General features: G+C 43.2%; 1 protein-coding gene across 1 annotated transcript in view; it reads left to right on the forward strand.

Moving 5' to 3' along the window:
* Positions 1-17,802, forward strand: part of PRKCE (protein kinase C epsilon) — a 431,438-nt gene that overhangs the window by 153,816 nt on the left and 259,820 nt on the right. The window contains exon 2 of the mRNA XM_029911742.1: positions 2,462-2,525. Coding sequence (XP_029767602.1) covers positions 2,462-2,525 — 64 coding nt within the window. The remainder of the gene's footprint in view (positions 1-2,461; positions 2,526-17,802) is intronic.

Below are 17,802 nucleotides of genomic sequence, written 5' to 3' on the forward strand. Positions count from 1 at the left end.
TATTAGTGACTTGAGATGCATTTTTTAGTGTTTTTAGTAGCCAAAATGTATGCCTTTAGGAAAACAAAGTTCCAAGCACTTATGGGTCTTAAGCACTCCCCCTTTTCCCACTTCAGCAGATGTAGATTGGGAACTGATGCCTGAGGTCTGGGGCAGTGGATAGTTGTCACCTCAGGAAGGCATTGAACCTCTGCTGGATTAGGTAGTAAGAAGTGTCAGCCCCTTACACAATGACACTTACTCCCCTCCTCCTGCTCTCCATTCCTGGCCAGTACATGGTGGGAAAGATGCCATCTTCACCTGCTCCCCACTCCGCTCTTTCCACTTGCTTGTGGGGAGTTGTACTGTGCATGCATCTCTGTGATCCCAGTAGGTCCTAAATTGCCCTGCAGGTAGGTGTTGGTGCAATCTTGCACGGTCAGGTAGGAAGAAGGTAAAATATGCGTTGCTTCCAAACACACTGCAACATTCCACTGAGATTTCAATGGAAGAGACACGAAAGCTTATGCCCAAATAAATTTGTTAGTCTCTAAGGTGCCACCAAGGACTCCTTGTTCTTTTTGCTGATACAGACTAACACGGCTACCACTCTGAAACCTGTAGTTATGCTGTGTGTTCATATACTTAAATGAGACATTTTTCTCTTTCCTTAACTTTTCCTGAAACTTTTAAAGATATTTAAATCACAAAAGCCATCAGTGTAATGTTCTGGGAGTCAGATAATCACACATAATTAGTGAAATTCAGAGTCGATGATGAAATGTACAGTGCAATATATTATCTATCTAGGCATTTATACTGCATTCATCATAGTGGTAACTATCTAAACCTACGCCTTCCAATATCTAGAGCCAATCGGATTTTCTTTTAAGAACTCTATCTTGACAGGTTCTTGTCCCAAGATCAGACCCAGTATTAAAAATTACTGTGTAGTTGGGAATCCCAGTGTACACAGTTGCAACACTCACACTGTAGGAATCCTTCTATATTTATAATAATTTATTAATACATTTAGCAAAGTCACAAGCACTCTAACTCTGTAAAATAGATTGAGATGATACAGAATGTACAACTGAACATCCATATACTCTCACAATCCCTTGCAAAACAACCTGGAATGTTAGCCATTGTCTTCCTCATCACCATTACCTCCTTCATCATCACCAGTGGCCATCATCCTGGCACCTCCCAAGGGCTACATCTCTCTCTCCTCTCGCACACAGGCTGGGATACAGCTTTTATAATATGTTACGCTGACACCACCGTGTCTAATGCATATTCAGTAGAGATCTCTCCCCTCTTCCTTATTTGTATTTCCTCACCCTACTTATGTTAGGGTCCCCTTCTCCTATATTAATTATCTCAACTTATTATCATACACATCAATTCATTGCCATGCCACTCTTGTAGACAGATATCTGCAAATATGTTCCTGTGGTTGGCTGTTATCGTTATGGACAAAATTCCCCCTCACACTCTATTTCCAGTTCCCCAAAACTTAGGGGTGACCGTTAGGTCATTTATCCAAAGTTCATGGGCACAAGCCTTATGCTAATGGCTGAAGCTAATGTCTTACAGGGTACAGGCCTGAAGGTTCCTTGCATTACTGCTGACTATAATAAAGGCCGAATATAATAAAGACAAGCTAGCCTGATGGAATACAGTACCTATTTATTGGAGCATTTCGATTTCGTAACAATAAACTTCCAGACAAATGTTAACGGTAATGAAGTTGTGTGCATTTATTCCCCGTATTCTGCAATCAGAATTCATCTGTGTCTGTTCAGAAACTGAATTGGTTATAAGTGTACTTTTCTCATTGCAGACCTGGCCTTAGTGTAAGTTACAGCCAAGAGTTATTTGATACCACTTCCTTTTAAAATGATTTTTCAGTCCTTGGGAGAAGTAGTTAAAATGCATGGGGGAGAGTTGACAAAGCTTATTACTGTACTAAGGTAGCTTATTGGATTTGTAAAACGAAGCAGGACTGATCCTGCAGGGTGTGGAGGCCCCTTGATTTCAGTGGGAGTTGAGATTGCTTAGCACCTCATAAAGGTGCTTAGCTCTTTGCAGGGTCAGGTTTAGTGAGAGCATGATACTTGCTCTGTGAACAGTGACATGCCTTAGGGCAGGGATTGCCAAACTTTTCAGGATCACGCCCCCTCTTACTCCTGTCTGCGCACTCCCCACCCCCAAGCCAGGGCCAGGAGCACAGGGCCAGGAGCGAGGACCGCAGCTGGGGGCGGGGCTGGAGCAGAGCAGGCCTGGGTGGCACTCCCTCCCTGCCACATGTGGGGGCTGGCCTGGGCCACACCACGCCCCCCTGAACGTTATGCGCCCCACAGTTTGGGGACCTCTCCCTTCGGGTTTAAGAGTCAATGGAAACCTTTTATTAATGGTGCACACAGGAGCTCATTAAGGGAGCACCAGTCTAAGTGTTTCATTCTCTTCTCAATTACAGATTGACTTGGAGCCAGAAGGAAGAGTATATGTCATCATAGATCTTTCAGGATCATCAGGTGAAGGTAAGACCTTTCAATATTTTATCTTGTTCCTCCCATGAATGGTGCTTTTTAAATAGATCTATCATGCAAATGTTGTTGGGAAAACAGTGTACTGCAGTATTGCTTAACTAATCTGCACAAGTTCATGTTAAAAAGAAAATGTTATCTTAATGAAGTATATGTTGTTGTACCTCTAAGGAATAGCAGTCCATGTTAGCCCTGGAATTATAGACAGACAACAATAAAAAAAAAAAGATAGTAACCAAGATACAGTAGCTTAGAGCTATTTAATATTCCTGGAATTTATTTCCGAGTACTTATTTGTCTGGTTTTGGGAAAAAATGTGCTATAAACCTGACACTAACTGTTAAATTTGTAGAAATAGATATTATACACATCAAGTGTTTCATCATACTAAATTATTAGTATTTTCCCCACTAAAGTATTTCCTTTCCAAGCAAACTGCATAAGCAAAATATTTTCATAATAGAAGAGTAATGGTTTGTATTTGGTAATACAGCACTTGCATATTGGCTTGGGGAAAACCCTAGAAATCAGGAAGATGGGTATTCCATGGCAATTAAAGATACTCCTCGGCAACTGTTTTTGTTAGGGATACTGCCAGCGGCTTCAGTGGGGGCAGGATCGGGTCATATATGGTATGAAACTAATTTACAACAGTCCAAACAATTAAGAGTCCCAAAGCTCTTCTGTGTATCTTCTCAAACATGCTCTTTATCAAGATTTTAGCTGCTGAAGAGTATTTGGTGGCATGGGATCTTTTTTGGTGAGTCATTTTAAGCTGTGTTCTTTTGAATAGTTACATGTAATGCTGCCTATCTAAACAGTGTCTATTGGGTCAGATTACTCAATGCAAGTTCATATAGGCCCTGGCAGGAGGAGAAATGGGAAACAGGAGTAAGCTACAGTTGTTTTGCCTGGATCACTTAAGGGATCAACAGAAGAATGTTTTGCATGTGTCATTTTGGTGTTCAAAAAGGAATAATTGCTGTCCACGGGTAATTGCTAGAAGTTGCAAAAGCACATACTGTGCTTTTGCCCTATTTTAAAAAAACCTTATTGCTTACAGCTGTTCTTACACCCCTGTGGCCACATAGGGCATTCTTCACACCCTTCATTCTTACATATAAACTGCATACATGATGCTTTAATAACAAACGCATGCCCCCTAAGCAATTCTCACTCATGCCGAGAAAAATTGTAAGACAATCTGCTTTGTTGTTTACTCTCATAGACTGATCAGCCAGTGTCTGCAATATGTGGAACAAATTTAATGTTAGTACAAATAGCCATATTTTTTTCTTCTTTTTAATTGCTGTGTCAAGTTTAGAGCTCATAGAAGTAAGGATCTAACAGTCCATCATGGTGTATGCAGATGTTCTTCAAAGCTTCCATTTGCAGTTCATCAATGAGATCTTAATTCTGACTAGCAACAACCTCGCTATTTCAATCCTTTATCACACACTGCCAGTGGTGCCGAATTGCCATTGGATTTTGGTTTTCTTTTTTATGTGAATGGATGTCCCTAGGCTCTTTAAACCCTTAGGAAAAAAGAAAATCCTTTTGGAGAGATGCATAGAATGTAGTAGAGATGAAGCTAATAGAATTCTATAGCAAAAAGAACTTTACAGAGTTAAACGATCCTACAGAATTACATAAGTATATACATTTCTCGTATCGACTTTAAAATAGGGCTGTCAAGAGATTAAAAAATTAATTGCGATTAATCATGCTGTTAAGCAATAATAGAATACCATTTATTTAAATATTTTTGGATGTTTTCTACATTTTCAAATATATTGATTTCAATTACAACACAGAATACAAAGTGTACAGTGCTCACTTTATATTTATTTTTGATTACAAATATTTGTACTGTAAAAAACAAAAGAAATAGTATTTTTCAATTCACCTAATACAAGTACTGTAGTGCAATCTCTTTATCCTGAAAGTTGAACTTAGAAATGTAGAATTATGTACAAAAAACCCCTGCATTCAAAAATAAAATAATGTAAAACTGTAGAGCTACAAGTCCAATCAGTCCTACTTCCTGTTCAGCCAATCACTCAGACAAACAAGTTATAGAAAGATTGTGGATTTCTCCATAGGCAAGTTATACACTGTCCTACAGTACTGGTCTAAAACACATCTCACAGTAGTGATCGGGCAATGTTATGGGCTATTACAGTAGAATACTGTCATATATTTTGAAAGGAATGAGACAAGCAAACTTGATCTCATTTGTAACCAGAAACCTTGGTTTTCAACTCCAGTCCCTGGAGATGAAAGGCTTGTGCATTATAACCTATTACACCACCAAGACTCCTTTTCCTAAACATCATCTTTAGTTCCATCCTGGACCCACAGAAATCTAATTGTCCTGCAAAGTGAATTCCAATCATTAGCTTGTTTTCCCCCATATGCTTCTTGCTTTGGTATGGCACAGTACCGGTAACAGTCAATCTTGTGGTCCTGGCAATTTCCATAACACCACTCTGCCCCACCCACAACAAAATCAAGGAATTTATGGGCTTCAATCACTCCTTCCCCCTTTGTGGATAGAGGAGTTGAAAACATGGCAGATCCCTAGCCCAGGCCATGAGAAGGAGTTTTGGCCTCTTCTCCACTATTGTCACTGGACGTTGTCGAGGTCCATCTATAGAGAACAGAATCTTCATATCAGGAGTTGGGGACCAGGCTGTCATTGGGAGAAGTGCTGGGGCCAGGGACTGTGTGCGCTGGCATTGCTACTTGGATTCCTCACCTATTCCAGAGACAAGCTGGGAATCTGCAGAAAAGTTAATACAGCCATAGGTTTTATTGACTCTTTTGTATGCCCCCTTTCTGCATTGAGGAACATCTTTTAGAGCAGGGGAGTTCTGCCAGTACCGCTCCACCAGAGAAGTGGTGAAGAAGGCATTTGGACTTGCCTCCAGTTAATCTCAGAGTTTTACTGAAGGTTTTGAGGTAGTCAGTGTTTTTTTCCTTAAAGCCCCATCTCCTGGAATCATGTTGTTGCCTGAGAATCTCTGCTTTCATTTAAAAAAAATGTCTAGACCTCATAGTTGCAGAGAAAAGCTTGAAATTATGAGCCCTAAAGCCTCAGAAACCAGGAGGCAAATACAAAGATTCCCAAATTTATAGATAATTTGTTTACAATCTTATGATTTTTAAGATAATCATGTTGTCTAGGGCCTGCTCATAAGTTCTGAACATTTGAGGTTGACAATGCTGCTCCTGAGACTTGCAGCTTTTGGCATCTGAACCATATGATGTATCCATTCTGCACTGGAGCGGGCAGGGGGAAGGGGAGAGGCAGAGAACAAGCTCTGCCCTTGATGAAATGAACCGTTGCAAACTGTGCAGTGGGAGCAATCTGGACAGAAGAGTTTAGGATAAAATCCTGAGTGGACACTACATTGTGGCACAAAGGTCCATATTTTCAAAGGCTTGTGTCTGTCTAGCAGCAAAATTGGTACATGTCCCCATTGTGCTTTCAAAACCAGTCCTCCACTTACGTCTGCAAAATGCATAGCTGGGCACCTAAATGCCACTTGCATATGCAAGTAGTTGTGTTTGTACCATACTGTATTTAGTGCATACACAAATTTGGAGGGTGAAAAGATTTTTTAGATGTCATTTTGGCTCATGGCATGGAACATCAAGTCCTTTTCCACATAGTTACTAAATACATGTGAGCTATTTATAACACAGGTATCAGTGTGTGAAGATATTACATTTTACAGTGTTGGGCCCTGATACTGCAAAGATTTATGCATGTGCTTAAACACACCATGAGTAGTCCCATTAAAGACAACAGGACAGGACTACTCACAGTGTGCATGCGCGTAAGTCTTTGCAAGATTGGGTTCCAAGTATATTCATCCCTTCTCGGGTTCAGTGTATAAAACATACAAAAGAAATAGAGAGGCTGAATCTCTTTTATCAACTGGCCTGCAAACGACAAAGCCCTCTTTGGCGATTACGGCAGTGCCAGAAAGGGTTCCCTAACATAGACTTTTCCATATAAACTTTAATAGCGCATAGGAGTCAAATCAAACTTTTAAAAACACTTTTGCATGCCAGTTGTAGTTCAGATTGTCTTAGCTTGGAGCTCTGAGCAACAAGGGCCTGTTTCAGTGCAGGTGTAAGCAGAGTTGCACCTTGCTTGCACCCACTCTGAATTTGATGCAGGGGCTGTACTGGCAGTGCTGACACACTGGAGTTAGAAAAGCATTAGTAGGACTGGTTATGATGAGCGAACCTTACAACCTTCAAAAACCTGCTTTGAAGTTGCTTGTATTTGATATTAAAAGTGCTTTCTAGGGATTTTCCTCTGCCCCTATGTCTTTTCTTCTACTTCTCTCTTACCTCATTTGTTCTAGGGATCTTAGAGAAGATACATGCACAAGATTAAGGGCCTCAGTTCTAATTGCAAATTCATTATGTTTTTGAGTGGTAAGGTTACAGCTTAAAAGAACAGCTTTGTCTTGAAAGCATTGCCAAGTAGAACAAGAGATCCTTGGCAGCAGTTCTGACCTAATACACTAACCCCTACATTTGCAAAGAATTACACAGGGTTTTAGGAAAACATTTGCTGTTATTGGAAGTCATCTGACAGAAGCCCTCTTTACCACTTTTAAAATTTAAGGGGATAGGCCCATTGCAGGTAAATAAAAAATGGCCAGCTTCTATGTGGCACGATACTCCTCCCGTCTCCCCCGGCCCCCCGATCTAAGCACTAATTGGCTGCTGTGTCTGTCTCTGTGAGCAATAAAGAGAGAAAAGTAGTCTGTAAGGCAGAAGGACAAATTATGTAATAGTACATATTATGGCATAGATAAAGGTACAGGCATGAATCCTGCAACTCTTAACTGGTGGGAGTAGCCTTTACTCACTGACCTCAATGGGACTGCTCACGTGATTAAGGAATGGGCCTTACAGGCTTGGAATTAATTTCATTCCCTTGGAGAGAAACTTCAAACCACGTAATAAATATTTTCATAGAACTTGCCAGACAGTTTGTTACATTCAGAGGCCCAAAATCTGCCCTCTCAGCTGCTCACCTTGTATTGGTTCTCCATTTTCCCATGAAATCAAGGGAACTTGACATGTTCAAAGTCAAATCATAGAAATGTAGGCCTGGAAGGGACCTCAGTAGGTCACCTAGTCCAGACCCCTGCACTGAGACAGGACTAAGTATTCCATCTCTGACACGTATTTGTCCAACCTGCTTTTAAAAATCTCCAATGATGGAGATTCCACAACCTCCCTAGGCAATTTGTTCCAGTGCTTAACTACTCTGACAGTTAGGACGTTTTTCCTAATGTCCAACCTAAACAGCCCTTGCTGCAATTTAAGCCCATTGCTTCTTGTCCTGTCTTCAGTGGATAAGAGAACATTTTATCATCCTGCTGTTTGTAACAACCTTTTGTGTACTTGAAAACCTGTCCCCCTTCAGTTTTCTGTTCTCCAGCCTAACGAGACCTATTTTTTTCAATATTTCCTCATAGTTGGTGTTTTCCAGAACTTTAATAATTTTGTTGCTCTCTTATGGACTTTCTCCAACTTGTCCACGTCTTTCCCTAAGTACCCAAATTGAGACCTTATAAGTGTTGAATAGAGTAAAGAATTACTTCTTGTGTACAACAATCCTGCTAATATATCCCAGAATGCTGTTTGCTTTTAACAGTATTACATGGCTGACTTATAATTAGGTTGTAATCCTCTAATAACCGCCAGATCCTTCTTCTGCAGTACTCCTTCATAGGCAGTTGTTTTCTATTTGGTATTTGTGCAATAGATTATTCCTTCCTAAGTGTAGTATTTTGTATTTGACCGTATTGAATTTCATCCTATTTATTTAAGATCATTTCTTCAGTTTGTTCAGATCATTTTGAATTCTAATCCTGTTCCCCAATGCTCTTGCAACCCCTCCTAACTTGGTATCATCCACAAACTTTGGAAGTGTGCTCTCTATGGCATTATCCAAATCATTTATGAAGGTATTGAACCAGACCCAGGAGAGATCCCTGAGGAACCCCACTCAATAGGCCCTTTCAGCTTGACTGTGATAATTATTCTGAGTACAGTTTTCCAACTGGTTGGGCGTCCGCCTTATAGTAGGTTCATCCCTGGCTGAAGAGATTGAAATCCCTGAGAGTCTGATGAATTAATACAATGGTGGTAGTGGAAACTTCCTAAAGCAGAGAAATATTTGTACATATTGAAGTGTCAAGTCAGAAGCTGCAGTACTATTGTAGCTTATCATGAAAGATGCATGGACAAAAAACAAGCACAGCAAAAGTGTTCCGTAAACAACTAATACACATTCGAGTTCAAAATGTGTTGTCATTGTTACTGCTCCAGGATGCTTTATTTCAATGCTGCATGGCACGTTAGTGTCTCCTTTATTAATTGAATATCCATTAAAGGAATAAATATGAAAAAATAAACTCATTGAAAGAAAAGACTTAAAACAGACCTATGTTTGTAAGGAGTCACCAGCAAGAAGTCAGCAGGAAGAAGTTTCCTAATACTCTTCCCACATTCTTTCATTGTACTGCACCTAGTTCTAGCATGGCTTCTTGGTATATATCGTCCCAATGTCTTACAAGAAGAACATTCATGTTAACTGTTGTGTATGAGCATGTGCATGCGGGGTACAGATGACTTTGGACCAGAATAGCTTGTGTTACAACCGTTAACTCCTGCTAATGTTCATCATTAATGGGGTCAGTGGCTAGCAGAGAAGGGTATTTCCATTCATTCTTTCTATTCTGTTGAAGGGAAGAATCTTTTGAGATAAGTTACCTTATTCTTTTATTTCTTTGAGGCTGACTGTTGTCCAAAGTCATATTGATTTTCCATATTAACCTGGTTTGGCTGCAGTGTAGAGTTTATTTCTCGAGTGAAGTACATCCATTGACTATTTCATTGAGCTATTACAGCAGGGTTTTGATCTACCTCTTGTGCTTATAAAACTTGTGGCTGAGTTTTTTAATATCAGAAATGAGATATAAGAGCTCCAGTGTCGTCTCCCTGACTCTCTTGAACCAATTTCAGAGATGCAATGAAAGTTTAAAACTTCTGTCCAAGAATTCATGGTAACACAGTGAGACGAGGTGGGTGAGTCAGTTTATAAACTATCATAACAAATGGTCATAGAATGGGATAAGAGATGCACTTTGTTGAAGAGGGATTTAACCATTGTTTGGCCAAAGTAGACTTTATATAGCTTTAAAGGGAAGACACACCTATTTTTTAAGTAGTTCTTGCTTTTTATTTGCTACAGCTTTCCTCTTCCACCTCCTTGCCATGTAAATTACACCAATATACGGATACTTATGGTGGCTTGCACCACGATGTGACTTTTACGCCACCATTTTGGCATGTGGGCCAGTAACTATAGAATGATTCAGAGAACAGACTTGGAGAGAGCACTCAGTTATTTTTCTGACTGTATCATTATGAACGGCTTATAATAGCATTCTAAATAAGAACTATCCAGAACCACATTTCTTTGCATTATGCACAGTAAGTTGTGATGATTAATTATCATCGTCAGATGCCTGAGTTCATATTAGGTAATTGCCTTTTCACACAGTCACACACAAGATTAAGATTTCATTTCAGAGTAGGCAGTTTAAATTCCAATAAAATATCACATCTCACGTTGTAGGTGATGAGTATCAGCAAAAGCTGCTTTGGTTCAAGAACACAAACCATGTAGTCATGAAAGCCATTTAATTTCAGTGTTCAAATTCAGCTATTTTTCAAACTTAGTTTTCACAGGCTGAAATGTGATGAATAACAATAAAACCTGCCATGGCTACCTGTAATGGGAGGTCCTGGCAGTATTTCTACAAATGAAGGTTTATTATGACCACTTGATCTCACTCTGTATTGGAAGCTCCAGCCCAGGAGTCTATAAAAATGCAAACAAAGGATGGTCAGAGCAAAAGAGCACTTGTTTTGACACCAGTCATATTTCATGCTTGCAAACCCAATATGTCAGATACTCTCAGAGCTTATTTCTGCTTTGTAAGTTCAGTGGCATCCACAGAATAAGGCCTGCCTGGGAACATATCCAGGCAACTAGCCCATGTCACTGGTGCACAGGGATCTCCGAGTCTAACCTGAACAGCGCTATGACCCCTGAGCACCAGGCTGAAATGCCACTGACTCACTTTTGGCCTTGTTGGGCCTTCTCTCCTCCTATCAAGACAGAGGGAATGTGAGGCCAAACCTGAGTGGTGATGTGACCTCCGGGCTGCAATGCCACTCACTCAGTTTTGGCCTCGCCATCAAGATGGAGGGCTATTGAGGCCAAACTTGTGTGGTCAGTGGGGTGGCCAGCACTGCTCCTCCTTGTTATTGCCATGGGGCTGCCTGCTGCAGCAGAGCTCCTCCCCGGGAGCCTGCCTAGCATTGTCCTATTTCTTGCAGCCCATGTCCCCTCTCAGAGATGGGGAGTGATGCCGCACCTGGTGGGCTGTGCGGGAATGCGGGGGCTGAAATTAGCATGGACTCAGTGGGCCAGTAGCTGGGGCCAGCAGCTGCAGCAGGCATGGCTCTACAGAGATTGAGAGTGCGTATGATGGGGAAAAATTTCTGGAGTTGCCCCTGCCTCACACCAGGGCAGAAGAAGATGCCCTCTATAGGGAGTGGCTTTCATCACAGGTAAAGATGCTATATCTGTGCTCTGTTCACTCTCAACAGCTGTTTGTACACATCATTGGGGGTGTTATTTAGGGAGTCTGCACTGGAGCCTCCTGCATAGGAACTCAGCCCTTAGCCCTGGTCTACACTACGAGTTTAGGTCAAATTTAGCAGCGTTAGATCGATTTAACCCTGCACCCGTCCACACGACAAAGCCATTTTTGTCGACTTAAAGGGCTCTTAAAATCGATTTCTGTACTCCTCCCTGACGAGGGGATTAGTGCTGAAATCGACCCTGCTGGGTCGAATTTGGGGTAGTGTGGACGCAATTCGACGGTATTGGCCTCCGGGAGCTATCCCAGAGTGCTCCATTGTGACCGCTCTGGACAGCACTCTCAACTCAGATGCACTGGCCAGGTAGACAGGAAAAGCCCCGTGAACTTTTGAATTTCATTTCCTGTTTGGCCAGCGAGGCGAGCTGATCAGCACAGGTGACCATGTAGAGCTCATCAGCACAGGTGACCATGGAGTCCCAGAATCGCAAAAGAGCTCCAGCATGGACTGAACGGGAGGTACTGCATCTGATCTCTGTATGGGGAGATGAATCCGTGCTATCCGAACTCCATTCCAAAAGATGAAATGCTGGAATATTTGAAAAAATCTCCAAGGGCACGAAGGACAGAGGTTATAACGGGGACCTGCAGCAGTGCCACATGAAGCTTACCAAAGAACCAGAGAGGCAAACGGCCGCTCCGGGTCAGAGCCCCAGACATACCGCTTCTATGATGAGCTGCATGCCATTCTAGGGGGTGCCCCTACAACTACCCCACCCCTGTGCTTCCCTACTCCCCCACCCCTCCCGGGCTACCTTGGCAGTTATCCCCCCATTTGTGTGATGAAATAATAAAGAATGCATGAATTTGAAACAACAATGACTTTATTGCCTCTGCAAGCGGAGATCAAAGGTAGGAGGGGAGGGCGGTTGGCTTACAGGGAAGTAGAATGAACCAAGGGGGCGGGTTTGCATCAAAGAGAAACAAACAGAACTTTCACACTGTAGCCTGGCCAGTCATGAAACTGGTTTTCAAAGCTTCTCTGATGCACAGCGCTCCCTGCTGTGCTCTTCTAACCACCCTAGTGTCTGGCTGCGCATAATCAGTGGCCAGGCGATTTGCCTCAACCTCCCACGTCGCCATAAACGTCTCCCCCTTACTCTCACAGATATTGTGGAGCACACAGCAAGCAGTAATAACGATGGGAATATTGGTTTTGCTGAGGTCTAACCGAGTCAGTAAACTGCACCAGCGAGCTTTTAAACCTCCAAAGGCACATTCTACCACCATTCTGCACTTGCTCAGCCTATAGTTGAACTGCTCCTTACTACTGTCCAGGCTTCATGAGCCATGGAAGCAAGGGGTAGGCTGGGGAAGATGCGACCGCGCGGTGCCGCCGACTGGGAGAGCAGCCTGAGGCAGAAGCCTCCAGCTGGCATGATATTCCAGGCAGGACTGAATCTCCATGAGATGAAACTTAAAGAAGAGAATGACTTGGAGTCATTCCCATTTTTGTCCAGGTGCCCCCGACCGACCTCACCGAGGCCAGCCAGGAGCACCCATGTCTGCCCAGGCGCCCCCGACCAACCTAACCGAGGTCGGCCAGGAGCACCCACGGGACGACAACGACGACTAGCAGTCGTATTGTACTGTCTGCCATCCGCACGGCAAGGGGATGCTGCTGTGTAGCACTGCAGTACTGCGTCTGCCAGCAGCACCCAGGAGACATACAGTGACAGTAAGCTGAGCGGGCTCCATGCTTGCCGTGATATGTCGTCTGCATGGGTAACCCAGGAAAAAAGGCGAGAAATTATTTTTTGCCGTTGTTTCACGGAGGGAGGGAGGGGGCCTGACGACATGTACCCAGAACCACTCGCGACAATGTTTTTGCCCCATCAGGCAACCCAGAATTCCAATGGGTGGCAGAGACTGCGGGAACTGAGGGATAGCTACCACAGTGCAATGCTCCGAAAGTCGACACTAGCCTCGGTACTGTGGGCGCACACCGCCGACTTAATTCGCTTAGTGGGGACACACACAATCGACTGTATCAAATCGATTTCTAAAAAATCGACTTCTATTAAATCGACCTAATTTTGTAGTGTAGACATACCCTTAGTGTTCAGAATTGTGCCTGAATGAGGAGACTTATCAAAATCTTGTGATCTGTGACTGTCACTCCAAATCAGTGGTGGTTTGTATTAACATATCTGTTCCCTTGAAATTCTTGAGGCTGGCATTACATTATGCTTCATAGCCAGATGCTTGCTACTGTGATTAGAGAATGGAGGTGGGCTGCAAAAGAATGCTGGCACTAAGTCTGAATTTCCAGAACATGGTTGCTGGTTAGATATCTTGCAACTAGACAGAAGGTTAGTGTGGAGGGCTGGGGGGCGGAGGGGAAAAGCTGTCGTGATAAATCATAGACCACCTCTACTTTTTCTAGCAGCATTTCTCAATTTCTCAACAACTATAAATTACAGACAAAGAAATAAACCATGCTTTATTCCATCTGTATAGCTCTCCCGCCAAGATATAACTTTAACACCATCCCCCACAACCTGTCTTGGCAGTGGCATCTTTCCTTTAGATGAAGACCTGTCTCAGGCTGATCTCTCCTCAGCTGCAGGTGTTTCACTGTGGCTAACAGCAGCTGTTTGGCTCCCATCAGTAGAGTGGGATTTTAGAATAGAAATCTTTTACTCCATCTTGGGTCACCTACCTGTGACATCTAGTGTGTGGAATCCTAATCTTCCTGTACATTGTAGTGTAGTGTGTTGGCTGTCATCCCTCCCCGCTCAGGCTCGGATGGAGGCCACTCCGCATCACTAAGTCACTGCGGTCAAAGCCAGTTAGCAGAGGGATTAGCAGATCACAAGCCTGTAGCTCTGGTGCTTTGTGAGGAGCCTAGCAACAATCAATATTTATCCTAGCCTCCCGTGTAGGACAGACAGAATATATAGTCGGGTGCTCTGGCCCTCTGGGCAGGGCAGAGTAAGGAGCAGCCTTTAGCTAAGCCTTCTGGCTAGGGCAGGCAGCAACCAATGCAGTCAGGGCCCTGATCCTCCCGGCAGGACAGAGAAATAGGTAATTTTTAGCCCAACTCTCTGGCAGGGGCCAACAGCAATCAAGAGTCAGGGTTCTGACCTTCTGGGAGGGGCAGAACAATAGCAGTCTATGGTCCAGCTTTCGGGCTGGGGCAGACAGCAGATAAACCAAGGCCCTTTGGCCTAAAGTAGGTAGGCTGTCACCTCAGTTGCCATGCTCAGAACTGATTTGAAGGTAGGATGGAATTGTTTTCAATTTTCTTTCTTTAGGCTCCTGTGCTGCCAGTCCCTTGTTTTTGCAGGATAACAGCAAACATTAGTTGGCTCACAAATTTCAAATGTAAGTAGAATTGTTGTTTTCAAAAGCCATTTCACAGTTTATCAAGGGTGAGAAGAGATTTTCCCCTTTGGAGCCAAGATGAGCAAAATGGGCAGAGTATTCATTTCACTTGCTCCTTTCATCAGCATCAGAAAACTAGTATCTCTCCAAGCCAAGATAGATCTGAAGTTATAAAAAATAGATGTTTGAAATCAGATTTGAGTGCTTATTTTTCTACTGCACGATAAGTGTTCTCCTCCCAGGAGATTAATCTAAATCAATTTCAAATATGCATTTACTCTCAGGTCTTATTTTGATTACAGCAAGATATTTTAAGTATGTAGTTGGGGACACTTATGTCAAGAATGAAAGTTCTTCAGTCTTGCTTTTTCTCCTCTGTGCTTGCAAGCCTTGACCTATGTTATGACCGTCTGCACAGCTGCACCCATCCAAACCCCATCACTCATCTCCCTAGTTTGACTAGGGAACTATTTTCCTTTTGAATATCAGTTTTAATGTTGACCAAAGAGTAATTCCGTACAGTATTTAGACTGCTGGACAGTCACTTGTTCTAAGATGGAAACTTTGTACAAATAATCTACGAGATGACTCTTTCCTTTGATCTGAAGTACTAAGAAGAATATTTAAAAGTTCAGGCTCTAAACTACACTAACACGCTTATGTTCTCTTCAGAGCAGCATTCTGGGTTACATTTGGCCCTATGAGACTTGTTTGTTCTCCAGTGTAACTGGGTGTTGGTTGGTGTGTAGACAATCATTGCAGGAAAAACTAAGTCTGTGATTCAAGAGCAGGCATTTTAACACAGGCATAAATAGCTGAAGAGGGAGGAGGATCAAAGATGGAGCTAAGAAATAGTCATGCATACTCCTATATCACTTTTGTCTGTTAGTGTTTCAGTCAGCACGGTCAACACTAGACAGGTTGGCTTTGGTAACTGACAAACTCCTTTAGTTAGGAGGACAAATCTTCAGTACTAAGGGCCACATCTTTAATATATGGTATTAGATGAGGCTGTCCAGTATGACCTTTTGTGCTTACAAGCCCCTTCCCAGCAAAGAGGCACTCCATAGGGTGTTTATAGAGATTTGATTTTTATATGGTGAATGCTTTGGTAACGAGCATCTCTTTGTAGATTTACAGCCCTCCCTTGGATCATATCCAGTTAGTTGATGGAACATCTGGAAAGCATTGTATGTTTGTAATAGGCCCTTACCATATAACACTGGCCAAGCTTTTCAGGCAAAGATCACTGACCTTTTCTTGGCAAGCTTTTAGCTATTTGCCAAAACACACGTCAAAGAGAGCAAATCATTGGTAGAGAATTTAGTTTAAATAGGTATTTGTAGGACTGCAAGACTCTTTACTTTTTTGAGAAGGTACCAGTAATTTGAAGTAGGAAAAGCTGTGAAATCTGTATACGTAACATATTTCAAGTAAAATCTCTCTTTTGCCACCCTTTGTGCAATATATGCCCTGATTTTCACATGCTTTCAAGGGAAATTATGCAAAGGCTGTATTCTGCCTTTGGAGTAGCCATATTGATATGAGAAGGAACCTCTCCTTTATTCACCCAGTTTTGGGAACCGTTGATGGAAACAGACCACTAGATGTTTCACCTTTAAATCTAGAGAAGACCATAAAATGGAAATAAAATGAGATTTGTTTTAGAAATGTGTAAAATCTTCTGGGTATGTGTAAGAGTGCGTGGCTGTCCCTCCCCATCGGTCTTGGAGGGAGGCCACACCCCTTGGCTCTCAGGTCCTTAGCAAGGCAAAGGTTATTGGGGAATTAGCAGTCTCTAAGGCCCTGGCCCTCTAGGCAGGGCCAAGCAGCAAGTAGTCCAGGGCTCAGGCCTCAGGTAGGGTGGAGCACCAACTAGTCTCGCAGGCGCAGGACCTCTGGCAGGGCGGAGCACCAATCAGACTCTGGGCACGGGCCCTCAGGCAGGGTGGGGCAACAACCAGTCTCTGGGCTCAGGCCCTCAGGCAGGGCGGGACATGAAACAGACAGTCTGACATCCTGGCTCTGGCAGATAGGTTGACCAGATAGCAAGTGTGAAAAATCGGGATGGGCGGTGGGGGGTAATAAGTGCCTAAAGAAGAAAAATCCCTGGATATCAGGACTGTCCCTATAAAATCAGGACATCTGGTCATCCTACTGGCAGATGGAAGACAAACACAGGCCTCTTGGCCTAAGGTGGGGTTGCTGCCCGCTGCAAGTGTGTAGAGGGACCCAGGCCCACCCTACTCCACAAGGTCCCAGCCCAGGGCCCTAACAGTGGCGGATGGTTCTGCCACTTGGTCAGCGGGGATCTGGCCGAAACACGCCGACCAGTCTTCTGGCCACACAACCGGACTATAGTCTAGTCTAGTCTGGTGTCCCTGGGCTACTTCCTATGACCTCTTTGCTCTGTACCTCAATGTCCTCTGTCTTCCCAGCATGCCCAGAGGCAGTCCCAGAAGTTCCTCGGCGCCCTGGTCAGCTGGCAGTTCTGGTAGCTCTGGCAAGTTCTCAGCACTGCAGGGTCCTCTTCGGGTTCCAGCTCCAGCAGTGGGTGGGAGGTGTTTGTCTCCTCTGGTGGCTCCAGCCCACCTGTGCTGCAGGGCCCACCTTTTATATTTCCTGTCCCACCCCTCTGCTTCCGGTGGGGCGGGTGTGGGTGTCCTGGCTCTGCCCACCAGGGGATGGGCAGGGGTTTCCTCCCTGCTAGTCTCGGGGAGAGGCCATGCCCCCAGGCTACAGTACAGTTAAATAATGTACAATACTGGATACATTAAGCAGAATTTAATCCAAAGTGCATACTGTACCACAGTATATTATCTGAAAATAACTTCATTAATATTTTGACTGTAGTTATGTGTTTATAATCCTTGTATTCTTGCTGTACTTCTAATCATCTTTTTGAACTACAGTAGAATTCATTTAATCAACCCTCTGATAAATGGCACATCTTTTTAACTGGTATTATTGCCAGGAAACAGTTTCAGTATGGTATATTTTCAATTACTGAACAATGGATAAATGGCTCATGAACTTGTGTTGTCTGCAAGCTTATTTCTAGCTTTTTACTGGTGTGAATGCTGCCATTACACATCTGCATCTTGCTGTTCATTTCATGTTCTTGGGCTGGTAAACAATCAGCATTCCCTTAACTGTCTCTGAGAATGTTTCAGTAC

Source organism: Terrapene carolina, unplaced genomic scaffold (genome assembly GCF_002925995.2).
Source record: "Terrapene carolina triunguis isolate 2854851 unplaced genomic scaffold, T_m_triunguis-2.0 Scaffold120, whole genome shotgun sequence".
Taxonomy (NCBI): domain Eukaryota; kingdom Metazoa; phylum Chordata; order Testudines; family Emydidae; genus Terrapene; species Terrapene triunguis.